At 33.6% G+C, this 18,795-nt stretch overlaps 1 protein-coding gene across 1 annotated transcript; it reads right to left on the bottom strand.

Annotated features, from left to right (window-relative positions):
* Positions 1–809: 809 nt before the first annotated feature.
* On the bottom strand, positions 810–11,948 carry LOC120071778 (uridine kinase-like protein 1, chloroplastic). Its single transcript, XM_039024163.1, has 14 exons — positions 11,756–11,948; positions 11,492–11,583; positions 11,349–11,418; positions 10,959–11,077; positions 10,757–10,853; positions 10,229–10,308; positions 9,150–9,344; positions 2,686–2,769; positions 2,525–2,585; positions 2,319–2,379; positions 2,015–2,108; positions 1,814–1,886; positions 1,453–1,535; positions 810–1,357 (listed from the first exon to the last, which is right to left on the bottom strand). Exons 1-14 carry the CDS (start codon positions 11,946–11,948, stop codon positions 1,211–1,213), a joined length of 1,449 nt encoding a protein of 482 aa, XP_038880091.1. The 3' UTR covers positions 810–1,210.
* Positions 11,949–18,795: the final 6,847 nt, after the last annotated feature.

The raw sequence follows: 18,795 nt of genomic DNA, 5'->3' as shown, positions 1-18,795 counted from the left end.
ATCTACCTTAAAAAAAAATAAAAGTAAGTTCAAGTAGAAAACTAAAATTAGTGATAAGTTCAAACCCAAATGATGTGACATCAAGGACATAAGTGATTATTTAAAAAATCTTAACAATTATTTGGGATTGGTATAATAGATTAAGATTAAATTTATTAAAATCACTTTTTAATACAACCTCATTTTACACCTATTTTAAAATCAGTATAATTAATAATAAATTTTATTTAAGATTTATTTAATATATCTATTTCCTTCTCACTACTCAAATCTATCTTCTAATTTTCATAGTTGAATGAATCAATTTTTTTTTTAAAAAAAATTATACCATATTTATCCTTTTTTAGAAAATAAAATTGTTTCCCTTACTATTTAAAAATTAATCTTTGAGCAAACAAAATATATCCTTCCAAATAATTATTTTAAATTTGTAAATTATAAAATATAAATAAAGAAAGTTGATAATAGGTCTAATTTAGTTATTATATCTAAAGCAAGATGATTCATTATTAATTCACCAAACATTTGAAGCTGAAATTTTCCACCCACTAATTTACTCATTTTACAGCTGATTTTACTAGAAGTACAATTGTCAGCCGTAACCGAGGCCTAGCCTAAGTAAAGCTCAACAAAAATTGCAGCGGTCAACATTAAAGGAACATCTGATTATGATCAGTTGTGTAACAAAAGGTGCAAGTGAAAGTTTCGATACACTTCAATATCTATACATGGACATTTAATCCAATCCAACCAACCTTGTGATATTCTTTTTGCTTTTTTGAGCTAACAGAAATATAAAAGCCAAGACCTTTGGCAGCAAACTGTTCAATTTATTCAGCATATGAGAGAGAGAGCCATTCTGACTTCATCAACTCGGTTGCAATCTTTGCTTTCATGATTGGAACTATAAAACAACTTATTTGAATTTCTTATCATAAACATAATCATTCAACAAATAACAGTTTTCGATGATTATACCACACAAATTGAGTTTGAAATGTGTCAGGTGGACAGGTGGACATCAATGATTCGATGATTATACCACATAAATTGAGTTTAATGTTGAAATCTTCATCTATGGTTTAGTAATACTACTGCTGAATCTCTGGAAATCTGCAGCTGATCTTCTTCCACAATGGTTGATTCATGGCTTTTATCTAATTCACTGGGCTAATAATATTATCTTCTTTTCAACCAGCTAAATGCACAATTAATCGTCGGTACCAAAGTAACGATCGCCAAATTCACCCAGACCGGGTATGACACGATAATTTTCGTCCAATCCAACATCGATCTCAGAAGTGACAATTTTCAAGGATGGGAAGCGTTTGCAAACACAGTGAATTCCCTCAGGGGCCTGAACTCGGAAGTTGCGATATTTGACATCAGTAAAGGTATTTACAACCAAGTTTTATTAAGTTTAACCAATTTGGATAGCATAAAATAACTCACAGAGATCAAGTTGAGGAATATGATGTGCGCTTCTGGAACTCCCTTTTGTATGAGTAGATCAATTGCTTGATTAGCTGAGTTGCCTGCAAAGAACACAAATATATATGCTTTAAACATAACTTATTAATTATTAATTATCAGATAAAAGTTATCGGTAATTTCTTATTAAAGAAAACAAAAATAAAATACATGAATAATGTGATAAGAGTTACTAGTCATTCAATGACCACTTAATTAGGCTAACAAAACTTGAGAATCATGTTGTAATCGTCTACTCTAAATATCACATTGTCTTATAGACTGATTAATGATAGGTAAAAAGGAATACAAACTTATAATATAAGGATAATGACATGGTTACCAGTAGCAAGAACGGGATCTAGAAGCAGGACATGTCGCTCTGATATATCACTGGGTAATTTCTCATATATCAGCTGTTTAGTTTCAAAACAAAACAAAAACAAAGAACTTGTAATGTTGATATAACCCCGAAAGTGACAGAAGAAAGCACAGATCAAGCTCCAACAAACTCTATAATTCAGGAGTAACATTTTAGTCTTACCTGCTTCCCATTATCTCCCTCACGGTGAATCAGAATCTTCCCAATTTTTATCCCTTTGCAACATGCACGCAATGCATTTTCCATGCTTTCACCACTACATTATTAGATTGAGGATAACTGTCATCAATGAGAACCTTCTCATCAAGTCTTAGGGCTTAGTTAATAATAATATACCTCATTTTTCCTCAAAGTCAGATCCAAAATTTATCACAACAGATGCAACCAGCAAGTTTGATAGATTCAGACAAATTCTAGTTGCCATATTCAGAGATCAAGTATTGATATATAGTCATGTCAAACTTACCTTCGAACAATGGATACTCCACATAGTTTTTTGCAGAAATCAACCCCAGTGTACACAGATGCTGAGATCAAAAGCATACATTCATTATTCATCAGTAACCACATACCAGGAAAGCAGGATGAATTCAGACACTCACGGCAAGAGAAATGAGTTTATTGCACAGATAGATTTCAGAAAGCACAAGCCTCGTTACTTCCTCAACTCACCCGTAGGAGTGATCACTTGTTTTTCAGTAAACGGCAAATGGCCAAGGCCGTGCTCCACAACCTGAGAATCAAAAGAAACAAAATATATGATTAAGATGTTGAGATTGTACAACTTTACTGGCAAAAACAAACTAGCATTTGAGTTTTGTAGCGGAAAGTACCAGACGAATCAGTCGATCTGAATAGAATACAAAATCATGCTTTGAAATGTCCCGATCTCGTATTAATGTATGCATGCCTCTTATCTGTGTGAATTCAGTTACCCACGTGAGACATGGAGAGGAGTAACAGCTCAAATGAGAACAGGAACAATTTATATCTTCAGTCTGTCAGGGCCCCAATAGTCAATACGTATGTTAGAAGGGGTAGAAATGAGAATTCCCCCTTGGTACTGTGTTGGTTGTTACTATTATGGAACTGTTTGCTTTATTTTCTTGTTTGGGGTATTTAGTCTCCATTAATGGATTGGTGTAGCTTTTATAATAATTGTTGGCAGCTGTGCTTTTAAAGAAACAGCTGTGAAATGATGTAAAGTAGTATTTGATAAATTTTAATTTTAAATTAGAAAAACTAGTTACGGTGTTTGATAAATTAATATTAAATTAGTGTAATTTAGTTATGTGACCAAACTTGGCTTACTATTTCAATTATTTTTGTATGGATAATTAATTTATAATTTATTTAAAATTGTATATGAAATGAAGCAAAATAGTGTTTGGTAAATTTTCATTTTAAATTAGAAAAAACTAGTTACGGTGTTTGGTAAATTAATATTTAATTAGTGTAATTTAGTTATATGACCAAACTAGGTTTATTATTTCAATTACTTTTGTATGGATAATTAATTTATAAATTATTTAAAATTGTATATGATTTAAGTTCAACTAATTTTATTTAATCTAAATTATTTGATAAAAGTTTTAAAAAATAACTCTTATAAAAAAAAAGAATCAAATGACAAAATATATTAACATGAAATGATATTATTATAATATATTTATTTAAATGGTTAAGAAGTTAGCAAATTTTTAGGGAAGCTATATCCAAAAGCTGGTATCTATTAGTTTTAATACTAGTTAAAATTAAAAAGTGATTTAGATTAATAAATAATTTATTTTACCAGATAAAGTAGGCCGTTAAGACTTTCCCATAATCACTTTTTAGGATTGCAAACGCAATCCCAAACGGAGCCTTAATTGACTTGTAGTGTTTTTGGAGGTTAGGCTTTTGTGACTTAAGTTGTGGTTCGTAGATAGGGTCGGCACAGGGATTCCCCTGTTAATACCTAATACAGGCTAAATTAGGGTTGGGTTTGGGCTTGGATACTTTAGTTGGGCTAGATTGGGCTAAATGTAAAAAGTTAAATACTTATTATTATTATTATTATTATTATATATAAAATAAATATTGAAATCTAGGCAAGGTCAAGGTCAGGGTGGGGATACCCTCCCCATCCCCGAATGAGGACCCTGAAAAGGTCCTCGATTTGACCCCCATCCCCCGTCAACCTTCGGGGCAGGGCCCTGCGAGGAATTTTGCCAACCCTATTAGTAGATCACACCATGATACCTTCACCTTCTCGGATTGGCGAGTATCTTGTAACTTGGGTTTATCCTTTCTTTTGTTAATGAAAATTAGTATTTAGTGAGGTATTAACCTTACATTGGTTTCAGAGCATTGTTCAATCTTAGGAAAGCTAGGAAAGATGGTGCAAAGACGACTCAAGGAAAAAATAGAGTTGGAATGTAGATGAGCGAAATTAGAGAAGAAGAGGCAAAGCTGCCCGAGATCGGTAAGGTGATGAGAGAGCTAACACAAAATGTGGAAAGGATAGCACACCAAATGAAAGGCCAAATGAAGTTGGCGAACGAAAACTAGAAAAATATTGTGTTAATGTTTAATAACTACAAAGATCATAGACAGGCAACGGAAGAGACACAACATGCGATCTCCATCTTGGCTAAAGGTATAAATCCCAATAGCACTCCAGAAAGCAAGATGGCTCAAGCAAAACGAAAACACCCCAAAACTAACAGGTGTCTTTCGTGCGAAAAAAAAATGAGAGTTCAAATCAAAGAAAAAAAAAACAAAGGGTATGCGAATCGAAGCAAGTTCAAGAAAATCTCAATGTCGAATTTTAAGGGAGAACAACCCGGCTCCTAACTATTTAGAGTAGAGCAATATTTTGACATTCATCAACTGACATTCGAAAAAGTTAATTGTAACAACAATTAGTTGCTTCGGTGCGCTGTTACATTGCTACTCTTGGGCTAAAGGTCGTGAACCATTTGAAGGATGGAAAGACTTGAAGCGGCGGATGTTGGATCGTTTTCGACCATCGCAAGAGGGTCCATCTACGCGCGATTTCTGGAAATCAAGCAAACGTCAAGTATAGCCGATTTCAAGGAGAGATTTGAGGCTATGTCAATGCCTTTTCCTCTCCTAACAAATGGAATAGTTGTGAGTACTTTCCTTGATGGATTGGATGAAGATATCAAAGCTGAAGTCATCTATTTTGAACCAATGGGCTTGGCCAAATTATGAAAACGACCCAAAGAATAGAAGACGAAAATATGGAAATCCAAAACTAAATAGGCCCACCTCCTTCCAAGACCCAAAAATTGTTCCACCCCTCTTCTCGAACCCAAAGCCTTTTAATAAGCCTAATGAGCCCACCCTGTTTGTACCATACTCTCAATGGCAACCAACCCACCAACAAGAAAGAAGTTCCATGCAGACATCTCTCAAACATGGAGCTCCAAGTGAGAAAAGAATGAGGCCTTTGTTTCCAATGTGATGAAAAGTACTCCGTTAGCCACAAGTGCAAGAGCAAGGAGTTAAAGTTGCTTCTCATCAACGGCGATGTGATGAAGAGGAAATGACCATTGAAAGTGGAGAGGGTCCGTCTAAGGAATCAGTTGAAGAGATGGTTTTGTCCTTTTTAGATATCATAATTACAAAGGACTTCCTATTGCTTGAGTTAAGAGGCATACCTTATACTTGGGATGCAATGACTCAGTACTCTGAGAGTGACAAAGGTGGATTGAAAAAGATTGACCATAACGATTGGCCAAGAAGGTACTTAGGTGGTGATCAAAGGGGATCCTACACTCATGAGAGAAGTCTCTTTTAAGACCTTGAAGCGTCCATGGGAACAAGGTGATTAGGGATTCCTCGTGGAGCTATGAGCCATAACTACACAGGTGGATGAAGTTAATGTTCTCATGGCAACTCAAGGTTCATCCCTACCATCCAAGGTCAGTAGATTTTTAAATAAGTATGAAGATATATTCCAAATACCTTCCAACCTACCTCTGCATAGGACCTTGATCATTGCATCACGCTAACAGAAGGGAAGCAACCCTTCAACCTGAGGCCCTACCATTACCCTGCCATCTAGAAGGACGAAAATGAGAGACAGATCGATGAGATGCTCTCAACTGGAATTATACATTCTAGCAATAGCCCATACGCAAGCTTTGTTCTCCTCGTCAAAAAGAAATATGGTAGTTGGAGATTTTGTGTGGATTATCGTACATTGAATGAAGCTACCATCCCAGACAAGTTTCCCATTCATATCATTGAAGAATTCCTCGACGAACTTCATGGGGAAAAGTTATATACTCTAAATTGGATCTTTGCTCGGGCTATCAACAAATCAAGGTAAATGAGAAAAATTGTGTTTCGCACTCATGAAGGTGGCCTCTACGAATTCTTAGTGATGCCTTTTGGCCTTAAAAATGCTCCAGCCACCTTCCCTGCACTAATGAGTTGAGTTTTTCGCCCATTCTTATGAAGGTGTGTTTTTGTATTCTTTGATGACATTCTCGTGTATAGTCCTCATATGGAATCCCACGTAACTCATCTCATCATGGTTTTCAATACTCTGTGTGTGTGGTAACACTTTATTTGCCAATCTCAAGAATTGTACTTTCACCAAACAAAGGATAGATTATCCAAGTCATTGGGTGTCTATCGAAGGAGTTGAGGCCTATCCAGAGAAGATTTGAGCTATTCCTAAATGGCCATGACTGTTGAATGTTAGGGAACTTTGAAGTTTCCTCGGCCTTACCAGCTACTATAGGCGTTGTCTTGAATTATGGCCAGATTGCCCAACCCTTACATTTAATGACCAGAGACAATGTGTTTACTTGGACGAATGAGGTCGTGTCTGCCTTTGAAGCTTTGAAAAAGGTCATGGTCACACTCCCTGTGTTTGCTTTGCCCGGTTTCTCCATTCCTTTCATTGTGCAGACAGATACATCCAGAATGGGACTTCGGGCTATACACTCTAAAAAACAGAGGCCCATAGCCTTATTAGCCATACTTTGTCTACTAGAGCCCCAAACTATAGAGAGAACTCATGGCTATAGTGATGGCTGCCCAACAATGGAGGTCCTACTTGTTGGGGGAGAAGATTCATCGTGCGAATTGACCAATAGTCTACAGTTTTTGTTTGAGCAGAAGTCCATTCCTCCAAGGTATCAAAATTGGGTGGCAAAACTTTTGGGATATGATTTCTAATATTGCCTTGGCTTGGAGAACAAAGTTGTTGATGCTCTTTCCTGAATGCCACCTACAGGACATTTGCAACAACTATTAGCTTCAGCCATCCTTCAGATGGATGTTCCAAAAGAAGAAGTGAGTTAAGATAAATTTTTCTGCCAACGAATCCCAACAACCATCTTAAATTCTCTTTAAAACAAGACACCTTGATGTACAAAGGGCGGCTAGTGATGGCACCCAACTCTATACTTATTCCCTATTGTGTTACACGCTTACCATGATTCGATTGATGGGATAACTTTAATGGAGGGAATGGTTACGAAATATGTGGATGGGCGTGTGGTTTGCCAAAGGAACAAGAGTGAATCCCTGTCACTAGTTGGACTTCTACAACCCCTTCCGATACCTAATCGAATTTGGGAAGATATTTCGGTGGATTTCATTGAGGAGCTTCCACGTTTGCACAGTTACGATTCAGTGTTTATGATTGTTGACCAACTAAGTATGTGCACTTTATTCCTCTGTCCCATCCTCATTCAGCTAAGACAGTGGCCAATGTTTTTGTCAAAGAGGTTGCAAGGTTGCATGGGTTTCCCAAGTCCATAGTTTCAGATCATGAAAAGATTTTTGTGAGCAACTGGGCAGGGTACTCAGCGAAGACAAAGCACAACCTCTCATTCACAAATGGATGGACAAACAGAGATCGAAAAAACAAAAGTTTGGAGACTTACTTGAGATGCTTTTGTGGAGAGCCACCAATGCAATGGTCAAATTGGCTTCGTTGGGCTGAGTATTGGCACAACACCACCTAGCACTCCGATTTGAGAACTTCACCTTTTCAAATTGCCTATGGTTGGCCCCCACCCTTACAAATGTTTTATGGTAGCCAACAGACCACGAATGCCACTCTTGACCAACAGTTATCGAAAGGGATGAAATGATTCAGCTGTTACGATTCCACCTTAGTCAAACCCATAATCTAATGAAGAAATTTGCGGATAGACATGGAAGAGAGCTGGAATTTATTGTTGGTGATTGGGTATTTCTCAAGCCACATTCGTATAGGCAAGCCATTGCGGCCAAGAGAAAGAATGAGAAGCTCTCTCCTAAATATTTTGGTCCAGATCAGTGAATGAATAGGGTTTATTTCCTACAGGTTGGAGTTACCTACTGACGCATCCATTCATCTAGTATTCCATGTTTCACAGCTTACTTATATCAGCTTTAGGCAGTGCTACGACCATAGAGCCCACTCTTCCGTGTTTGGCAAATCAGTTTGAATGGCTTGCAATTCCAAAAGATGTGTCTGGTTATCGTTTGAAGGAGGGAACAAATGACTGGGAAGAGCTTGTGCAACGGAAGGGCCTTCCTAAGCATGAAGCCACATGGGAAGATTATGTAGAGTTACACGATCAGTTTCTAGTTTTTCCCTTTAAGGACAAGGTGAATCTCCACCCCCAAAGCATTGCCAAGCCCCCAATAGTTAATGCGTATGTTAGAAGGGGTAGACATGAGAACTCCACCCCTAGTACTGTGTTGGTTGTTACTGTTATTGAACTGTTTGCATTATTTTGTTGCTTGGGGTATTTAGTTGGCTGGTAGTTTTGTTGGATGACTTTTGTGATTTGAGTTATGGTTAGTAGATCACACCAGGAGAACTTCATCGTCTCGAATTGGTGAGTATCTTGTCACTTGGTTTTATCCCTTCTTTCGTTAATGAAAATTAGTATTCAGTGAGGTATTAATTTTACAGTCTTGTCTGAAACAAACAACATAAACGGGAAACAGAGTTTCTGGTAAACGTAAACCTCTCAACCAGTGACAACAGTCAACAGGCTCATTTCTCAAGCAACAAATTCCATCTCCGTTACACATATCTTTGACTTTTTTTTTTCTAAGAATAAGAGCCTCGGGTCTACTGCTGCACAACTCTCAGTCTGCACAATTTTTTCCAGCTTAAGGCCGGCGAAGATTGATTCTGGTAGATAATAAAGTGTAACAATCTGGACAGACAACTGAAGGTAAATAATTTACCCTATTTGGCCGGTCCTTTAGAGGGAAAAGGGAAACATAACGTACCAATTTCAGGGAACTGCTATTTGAAAATGTTATACGATACCTGAAATGTTGACTGAATGACGGTAACATTGGGGTATATTTTGCATAGGTCATGCTGGCCTAACTTAGTATGGATGTGTTGCACAATCAAATCAATTGCAACATGATTATCACCCCCACGTGGTATGATCACATCGGCATACTTCTTTGATGGCAGAATGAAATCATCAAAAGCAGGTTTTACAAACTTTGCATACTGCACAAATAACACAAATGAAAACACCACTTAAGTATACAGTGAATTTGAAAACAAATGTCAAAGGAATGCCAATCAGATGTTGTACACTGAAGTATTCTTATTGTTATTCATACGCAAACTATAAGACTTCGGGCCTATTTGGATGACTAGGAAAAAAATGTTTTTTCAAAAAAATTAATTTAATCAAACTCTTTTGGTAAGATTTATTTAAAATACACTTTTAAAAATGTTTCACAAGTTAAGTGGTTGCCAAACACTTCAATTTTTTCCAAAATAACTTATTTTAAGAATTGACACTTGAAAATTTAAACCAAACACACCATTACTCAGCTCACATAAACAAAAGCAAATCCTTCTAACGGTACAACTATTCTTTTGTCAACAAATAAAAATAACACTTCAACTATTCTCCTTACTCATTGCTCTGAATGACAAACAAGCCTGTGATCTTATTGAATAGGATATGACCAAGTAAACCATTGCAAGAATAACTTTGTTGATCAGGTTAGATTGAGATTATTTTTCAATTATTCAGATATAAACTTGATCGAGGTAGCTTAGACTGGGAAGGGGGGCATGATTTGGATTTCTTCCCAGGGAACCACCATGATTGGAAGCAATGATTTGGCTCAAGTTAGTGAATTCCTCAACAAATTGGAGATTACATCTTTCCTTTTCCACAATGCTCAAAATGATTATGATTTAGTTATGATAATAACCAAGGAATGAGCTGGGGGAGCATTTCAAAATCCTCACGGTCTGAAGGAAACACAATTTGATGATAGAAAGCTATGGAAGACTGGTGAAATATTTTCAATCTATACACAGGCTTCAACTTTTTTAATCAAAGATGGAATTAGGAAAGAAAATTGTTATTTTACCTGTTCAAGAACAGAGTTAATGTCCCTGCCCCTTTCTACTGTATCACGTCTAATTCTACGAGCAAGCCTCACATCAGGATCTTAAACCAATGCAATGTCAAATATTAGATGAAGGTGGAGAATATTTAATAAGTAATGGTAATATGTAGAGGATTATTTTAAATCTGTATTAAAGATCATTAAGTACGAACTCTATTTCAATCCAAATCTCTTGCACATTTGCAGATAATAAAATGTCAGCCCCAAAGAAGGGCCAACAAACCCTATGTTCCTACCCTTCCTTTCAGAATTCACCTCTCTCATTTCATCCACAGGATATGAGAAACTTTAAACTAAATGTTCTCACTAAGTCTGAGTTCGGAGCTCTTCACTCATACTATTCATGAGTATGACGTGAAAGCTTTGCAAAAGTTTACACACATGCAGGACAAGAGTCTAAAGCCTACGATGTGGATAGTGAAACTAAAGGGTTAAAAATGAAAATTGAAAGAAAAAAGTAAAGAAAATAATAGCAGCGAGATTTTGAACCTGTGTCAACAAATATCTTCATATTCATCAGATTGCGGACTCTCTGGTCATGGAAAACCAAAATACCTTCCAAGATGATAACATTAGATGCATTTACCTGGTGCCAACCAATGATTAATTTTCTGAAAAATTGTACCAAAGAATAGGACCAACACCCTCAAGAAAGAAACACAAGTGAACACTTGGAAAGAGATGTCAGCACCTGTCGGAAACTATCTACACAGCGTTGATGAGTTTTAAAATCATAAATTGGGACCTGGTAAGGTTGGCCACTCTTTAGCTTCTCAATGCAATCTACAAGCTGCTCGGTGTCAAAAGAATCTAGGAACAATTCAATTAAAATAATCAAAGAGAGGGTATGTGTTGTTTCTATTGAACATAACGGAAACTAAACCCAGAAGCTTAAGCTATTGAATTATAGCAAACTCAATGCCCTTTTATCTATACTCAACATCACCTAGTTTAAAAGCAAGAATCAAATCGTTATCCCATACATTAAGAAATATTTACAGGTGATATAACAATAAAGATCTATGCTTTCCTTTACAATGTCAGTAGAGAAAAAACAAGTTGAAATCAATAATGTCATTACCAGGATGATCAAAGTTATACTCGTGCACGCGTTCTAGTTCCTCAGCTGTCAACCCGCGGTAAAACGAGTCCTACAGCAAAGCCAGGAAGTTCAGGAAACGGAAGAAAATTCTAGGAGTACGATCCAGCGGATAGGAAGCTAACCTGATTGACCAGCACAACCCTGTGATCATGAAGTTGCTGGATAATCATGTCACACACCGTCGTCTTCCCAGAAGCGGTACCTCCAGAAACACCTAGCAAATTGACGATACCAACAATTATAACGATTTTGATCCAAACGGAAAAGAGTTGTAACTTGTAATGGAGGATCAAAACAAAACCAACGGCGAAGATGAAAACAAATCAACTATCCCACAAAAATCCAAATCCCCTCGGAAAGCATTCAAGAACAGAGAGAAAAATTACCGATGACGAAGGGCTGCTTAGGAGAGTTGGCATCGGCCTGTCCAAAGGAAGAGGAAAGAGAAGAGCGGTGAGCCGGAGAGGAAGTTGAGGAAGACGGCGGAGAAGAGAGACGTCCATCGAGTCTGAGGCCAGAGAAGTGAGGTCCGGAGGCGGCTTCCATGACGTAGTCGATCGGAATGGTTTCTTCCGGCATGATTTTGCTGATCAGCTGACCAGTCGACGGTGGAATTATCCGGTGTCAGATGCTGGAAAATGCGACGGCGGACACCGGCGGATTGAGCAAGAGATGTCTCCGTGTTTTGTTTTTATAAAGGAGATGTCTCGTCGCTGAAATTTGACGCTTCAGTTTAGAAAGGTGTTTTATTTTAATGAAAAATAATAATAATAAAAGGTTGACCGTGACCTCTAAAATCTATCTATATTCATATTTATATCTATATATTTGGGTAACTTTGTTGGTTGGTTTTCTTGTCTCTCGTTGAAGTTTGAGATCGTTGATAACGATAAAAAATGAAAGCTAGTAGAATCAATAGATGTGAGTTTTGATTTCTCCTCTTATTCCTCTTTTCTAGCATGTTTATGGTTTTGTTTGAATGTTTATCGTACAAATGCATATTTTATTTTACTGTTTTTGTTTCCATAAAAACGAATGTTTAAATGTAAGGCATTCACACGTTTATGCGAAAATTCGAGTTCTACACTAATATATATAGATACATTCTAATATATAATTAATTATAAATATAATTTATAATTAATACTATATAAAAAAATATATATATTTGAATGTGATACAAATTGATATAATGTAAATAGATACATTATAATACAAAGTTAATTTTGAATGAGATTCAAAATTATACTTTATAATATGACAGAGATAAATATTTGAATATGAATAAGATTTATATTAAAACTATAAGTTATGTGAGAGGATATGATTTGAATATGATGCAAATGAAATTACATATATGATATTTAATTATTAATTAGTCAATTGTTAATTTAATTATATATTAAATAAGATTTATTATATATATTTAAATTGAATAATTAAAAATAAATCCCAACTATCGATGTGTGGATGAGAGTTTTAACTTCTCATCCGCTCCTATTTCACATTGAACAACAAAGTTAAAGATGAAAAACATGTGTGTTGGACTTGAAAATATCTTTGCAAAAGTTCTCTCATGCAATTCCTCTCTCAATTACTCATTCCCTTACTGTAATCAAGGAACCCGCACATCCTTGATTCTTTTTCTAGAGAATAGCAAGGAAGCCAAATGGTAGTATCTTGTTGGTGTTCCTAATGTACGTGAAGTTGAGGGAGAAATATGTGTAAAGGAGTTCACAATTGTTCGATTGGTGTAGAAAAGAACTACTTGAAGACAATTTTCGGAGGTTAGTACTTTTAATACATTATTCTATGTAATGCTTATTATTTTATTTTTATCATATAATATATGTTTTCTCTATTTTTTTCGCGATTTTCAAAATGAATCTTGATTCACACGCGTTCACGTACTTCCGTTGAGGAATTCGATTCCTTCAATTGTAACGTCTCGCATTATAAATCTAAGTTTATTTTAGAAATTCTAATTTAATTAGAATATGGGTAATTTAATTGTGAAATTTCTAATTTAATTTGAGAATGATTTTCTAAGGCCCCATTTGATCACTATTTTGTTTTTTGTTTTTGTTTTTAAAAGTTAAGCCTATGAACACTACTTTCACTTCCAAATTTCTTCCTTTGTTATCTAAGTTTCACCAATAGTTTAAAAAATCAAGCTAAATTTTGAGAATTACAAAATTAGCTTTTAAAAAGTTGTTTTTGTTTTTAGAATTTGACTAATAATTCAACCATTGTATTTTAAAAAGATTCACATTGTAAGAAATATGGATGAAATAGGTTTAATTTTCAAAAAGAAAAACAAAAAAAAACAAAATGGTTGCCAAACGGGACCTATATTAATTAGATTATGGAATTTATAATTTAATTAGAATGTGGATAATTTAATTAGATTATGAAATTTTTAATTTAATTAGAATAGGATTTCTAAATTAATTTGATTATGGAATTTCTAAATTAGATTGTGGAAATTCTAATTTAATTAGGATATGGTTTTCTAAATTAACTAGATTAAGGAATTTCAAATTTAATTAAAAGGCAGATTTTCTAATTAGATTATGTCTATTATACTTCTACTTTAAATATGGCTTTTCTAATTAATTAAAAAAAATGGATTTCCTAATAAAGTAAAGTGTCATAAAATAGAAATTTAATCTATCTACTACTTTAATTATGAGATTCTAAATAATTCAGAATTAGGATTATTTCTTCTCTTTATAAATACACTTTGTTCTAAACCATTTACTTCATTTCAAAGAGAGATTACCTCGAGAGAAAAGTCCTACCTAGAGATAAGAGATGAATCTCCTTGGATTTCACAAATTTCAATTAAGTTCTTCTTCTTTTCACCGTTAGTTTTCTTAGGTTTTTTTTTAGTGCTTACGAGAATTAATTTTGAATTTTTTAGCCAACATTCCTTGAAATTAAGAGTTTATTTCGGATTAAACTAATCGAGTAGGTAGGCCTCCATCTAGAGAGAATCTTGATTGTTCACATATCTAATCTTAGCATTACTTGTGAATAGTCCTCCATCTAAAGAGAATTATAATTGTTCACATGTTTAATCTTAGTATTACTTTTAACTAGTCCTCTATCTAAAGAGAATTTTGATTGTTCACATGTTTACTCTTAGCATTATTTGTAACTTGTCCTCTATCTAAAGAGAATTTTGATTGCTCACATGTTTAATCTTAGTATTGCTTGTAATTAGTACTCCATCTAAAGAGAATTTTGATTGTTCACATGTTTGATCTCAGTATTACTTTAATTGTTTGCATGTTTAATCTTTATGTTTTCCCACTCAAATAGAACATTGCTGCTTTATGATTAATCTATGTTTTATTATTTACCTTGTAAGTAGACCTCTACCTAGTGGAAACCTTAAATGTTTGATTTTACATTATGACACGATGATGCATGATAAGTTGAGTATATTTAGACATTCTATCATAGTATTTATGGTAAACCTTAAAATGGTATGTTGAAGTATGTTAGATTTCGGTATGAGTTATAATGTAGTTGATGTTTGCCATAATAAGTTAAGCTATATCGTATTGAAGTATGGTTTATGTGTGTGGAATTGATTATACATATAACATGGACTTGCATATAGATGAGGGGTCGATATCACATTAGTGGTGGACTCTGCTAAGGTTGGGTTGAGTGGGATACTAGTCCAAATTGGCTAAGTACTTTGTATATATCATGTGGACTCATGAGTATATAGAGGTTATCATCATAGTCATGGATCCAACTAAATTGCGGTCTTGTGGACTCATTATTGTTGGTCAATGGATATTGGTTTTTAAGTTTTGTAGACTTGGGCTTGTTCATTTTTATATTAGGACACGAGTATATGATAATCAATGCTATTTGATTTATTTTTTTTATGTAGTTTGTTAAATGCTTATATGTCATGAGATAACATGTGAATAAGGGTCGATATCACCTTAGTGGTGGACTCTGCTAAGGTTGTGTTAAGTGGGATGTTAGTCCAAATTGACAAGTACCTTATGTATACCGTGTGGACTCATGAGTATATAAAGGGTATTATTATAGTTGCTGATTCAATCAGATTGCATTCTTGTGGATTCATTGTCGTTGGTCAATTGATATCGAATATAACAATCCTAGACTTAAGTCAAAATTTGTGGCCATTACAAATATATGTTAAGAAAAATTGAGGGTAGTAGTTATTTTAACCCTCCTATTTATAGCTCGTTGGTTAACTAACTCTACCTCCCCAATCTTTTTGGCAACTACCTTTGGCGGCGAGAAATTTTGATGAGTACCTCCAATTGTCAACTTCAATAACCTCCTTTGGTGGTCAAGTCTAGAAATGACCGCCTCTAGCACCTAATTTCGATGATGACGACCTTCACGACTAGCTTCGACAACTATGTCGGGTGATAAATTTCAATATTGCCTTTGTCACTATCTATGTGACCAACTCCAATGACTGATTCATAGTGTTTAATAGTCTTTTTTTATATAAATTTGTCGTTAATAAAAACACTTTGAGTATAGCGAACCAAATAAACTTGTTGATTTTGAGAAAATATAATAAATCACATGAAGCTTTTCTTTATTTTAAACCATTTTTATAAAAATAGTTTAAATGAAAATATCTTTTTGAAAAAACATGATCTAAGCCGGAAACAAATCTAAACTCATAAAGAACTTCATGTTAAACAAATCAATAACTCAAACACATAAAACCCTAAACTCGAACTAAAATAATTTGCACCCTAAACACACTATCTAAACCCATATTAAAATAGTTAGCACCTCAAGCACAAAATATTCAACGTCACATGCAATAAAATCTCATATATTAATAACCATAAATAATTATAACTAATTTTGGACCCTAAATAGCCCCTAAAGTTTTAAATTAATTTTTTATAAAAAAAAAAAAAAAAAAATCTTCCTCTAAATTTAAAATTAATATTTTCATCAAAATGAAGATATGAAAAAGATAACGTGGTAATAACTTATAAAATAATGATATGAAATTAGTGATATGTTTCAATTGTACTCCTAAATTTTAGGTTATATTTCAACTACATACGATCATTTCAAATGTTTCATTTTGACCCAAACATTGAAATTATTTTTAAAAAAAACACTCCCATTAACTTATTGGTAAAATGGATGCATACAAAAATTGGAATAGTTTAGTAAAATTCAACTTAAATGTAATATATGAGTGTTGTGGAAGTAGTTGGTCAAGTTCAAATTATGATTTAGGGTGGTGGCCGAAATTATGGAAGTTAAAGATTTAAGGTATGATTTGTGGTAGTACGGAGGTTCCTATAGAATTGAAAATTTATGTGGTTGACATTACAATGCTTACTACTCCTTTCAATCTCCTTCCAACATATGCCTCGTATCTTTGACTCCACAACACATGATTTGGTTAGGTTGGGGAGATCAGGCTCGAGTGTGTTATGGATCGAGTGCTTTTCCTCATAGATTATATCATTGTATTCAAAAGAAGGTCATGTAGTTGTCTTATGCTCCGTGTTGTCTATTTTTTTTTAAAAAAAAAGAAAACTTAAATGTAATACATAGATATCTCATCACGTCCAAAGTGAACGTAGTCCAATAATAATTGTCATGATCTTTTCCCTAAGGGTCAGAGGTTCGATCTCCCATCTCATAGTTATTTTACTAAAAAAAACAATATATTTTTAAATCGTTTTTTTATTTTGGATATGATAAACGATTTTTTTTAAGTTTAACATGGATGGAGAATCCAAAACTTGTAACTTTTTCTAAGTATCGAAAAAAGAAACTAATAAAACTAAAGTTTGTGTACATCACATCATAATAATGTTTAAATTAATGTACTTGTAGAAACATATCAATATATGGTGTTTTAAAAAGCGATTGAACGATCTTGTTGGCTGAGTTATATTTGAAACATCATTGTTCATGTTATAAATATTCGAAATATATATATATAGAGATGCTTTAGATTGCATATCTTCAAATATTATTTCGATCTTCTATGCATCTTTTTTTTTCTTTCATATTTTGTAAAATTTATTAATAGCGGTGATTGAAATTTTTGAAATATACAATTAAATACACTCTTTCCTTTTCTCTTCTCTTTACTTTTACTTGTTTTTACAATAGTTGGTACTTTTAAACAATATTGTTGTTTGAAATATATTTAAGAAAAAAACGCATTTAATTGTAAGAAAACATAAAAACATATATTATTGTGACATTAATTATAATATGATTTTAAGTACAATGTGCTAAAGTTCCACCAAGGGTTTATTTGATAATTATTTTAAAAAAAAAAAAATCCATCTTTTCAAATACCTTTTAATATGATTTTATCCAAGCCTTGACTTCAACTAGTCCATTTCCGTGGTTGTTTGATTTTTTCAGTTTTTACTTGCATGTCTAAAATGAGCTTCGTAAATGTGCTATTTGGTGGATCGATATGGCAAGGAAGGTAAATAAGATTTAGTTAATTTTTTTCCCAAGTGTTCAAGTTAAACTAATTAGACACTTTTCAAAATAAATTAATAAAAACTCCAATTGTTGCTAAAAACAAAATTGATAAAAAGTATGAAACAATAATTTCAATCAATCTCAATTAATGAAGAAAAATAATTTAGAGCATGCAAATAAAATTAGTTACAAAATTAAGTAGGAAAGAGTTAGAGGAGAAAATACCGTAATTTTTATAATGGTTTGATCAAACTTGATCTATCCCATTTTCCAAGTGTCTTTTGGGATTTTAAATAAAGATTTCATTAGACTCTTTTCACGAATTAGAGTTAAATCGCTAACTTGGTTCTTTTATGGATTTAAGAGTAAATCCAATATTTTTCACAACTTAGGATCAAACCGTTACAATTTTTGGAAACTTTAAGAAAATACAACAAACTCTCTAAAAATAGTGAATATATAAATTTGAACTCATATATTTTAATCCTACAATGCAATAAAAGCTTCTCTCCATAATAAGATTAAAAATATGAAAATTAATAGTTTGGAGAGAGAACAACAATTGTGATATTTTTGCTAATTTTGAGGATTGGGAAAAAAGTGAAAATTTTGGAAAATTTTGGAGAAGATGAAGTTTAAAAATGGAGGGAAATGCACTAAAAATCATATTTTAATTTAAGTCATTAGATTGAGTAAAAGTGAATGAAATGTGGAGATTCAAAGTAATATATATATATACATGCATACATACATACATCCACCCACATATATATACATACACACATATTGTAACAACCCGACCCCTAGGACTTAAATTAGGCCGTTGCTAAAATACATGCATGCATGAACTTAAAACGACACTCTTTTATGATGAAATAAATGTTAAATAGATAAGGGGAGTTCAAAAGTCCTTTATTAAATGCAAATATTAAAAACAATGATA

Source organism: Benincasa hispida, chromosome 1, assembly GCF_009727055.1.
Source record: "Benincasa hispida cultivar B227 chromosome 1, ASM972705v1, whole genome shotgun sequence".
Lineage (NCBI taxonomy): Eukaryota > Viridiplantae > Streptophyta > Magnoliopsida > Cucurbitales > Cucurbitaceae > Benincasa > Benincasa hispida.
Note: the sequence above shows the minus strand (reverse complement) of the source record. Positions and strands in the feature narration are given on the sequence as shown.

What these genes read in the sequence shown, in the direction of transcription:
- LOC120071778 (XM_039024163.1), bottom strand. Translation starts at nt 11,948, where the DNA reads ATGCCGGAAGAAACCATTCCGATCGACTACGTCATGGAAGCCGCCTCC. An exon ending in GTATAACTTTGATCATCCTG is followed by an intron (nt 11,078 to 11,348) that starts GTAATGACATTA and finishes AATTGTTCCTAG; the next exon opens with ATTCTTTTGACACCGAGCAG. An exon ending in ACAAGTGATCACTCCTACGG is followed by an intron (nt 2,380 to 2,524) that starts GTGAGTTGAGGA and finishes TTTTGATCTCAG; the next exon opens with CATCTGTGTACACTGGGGTT.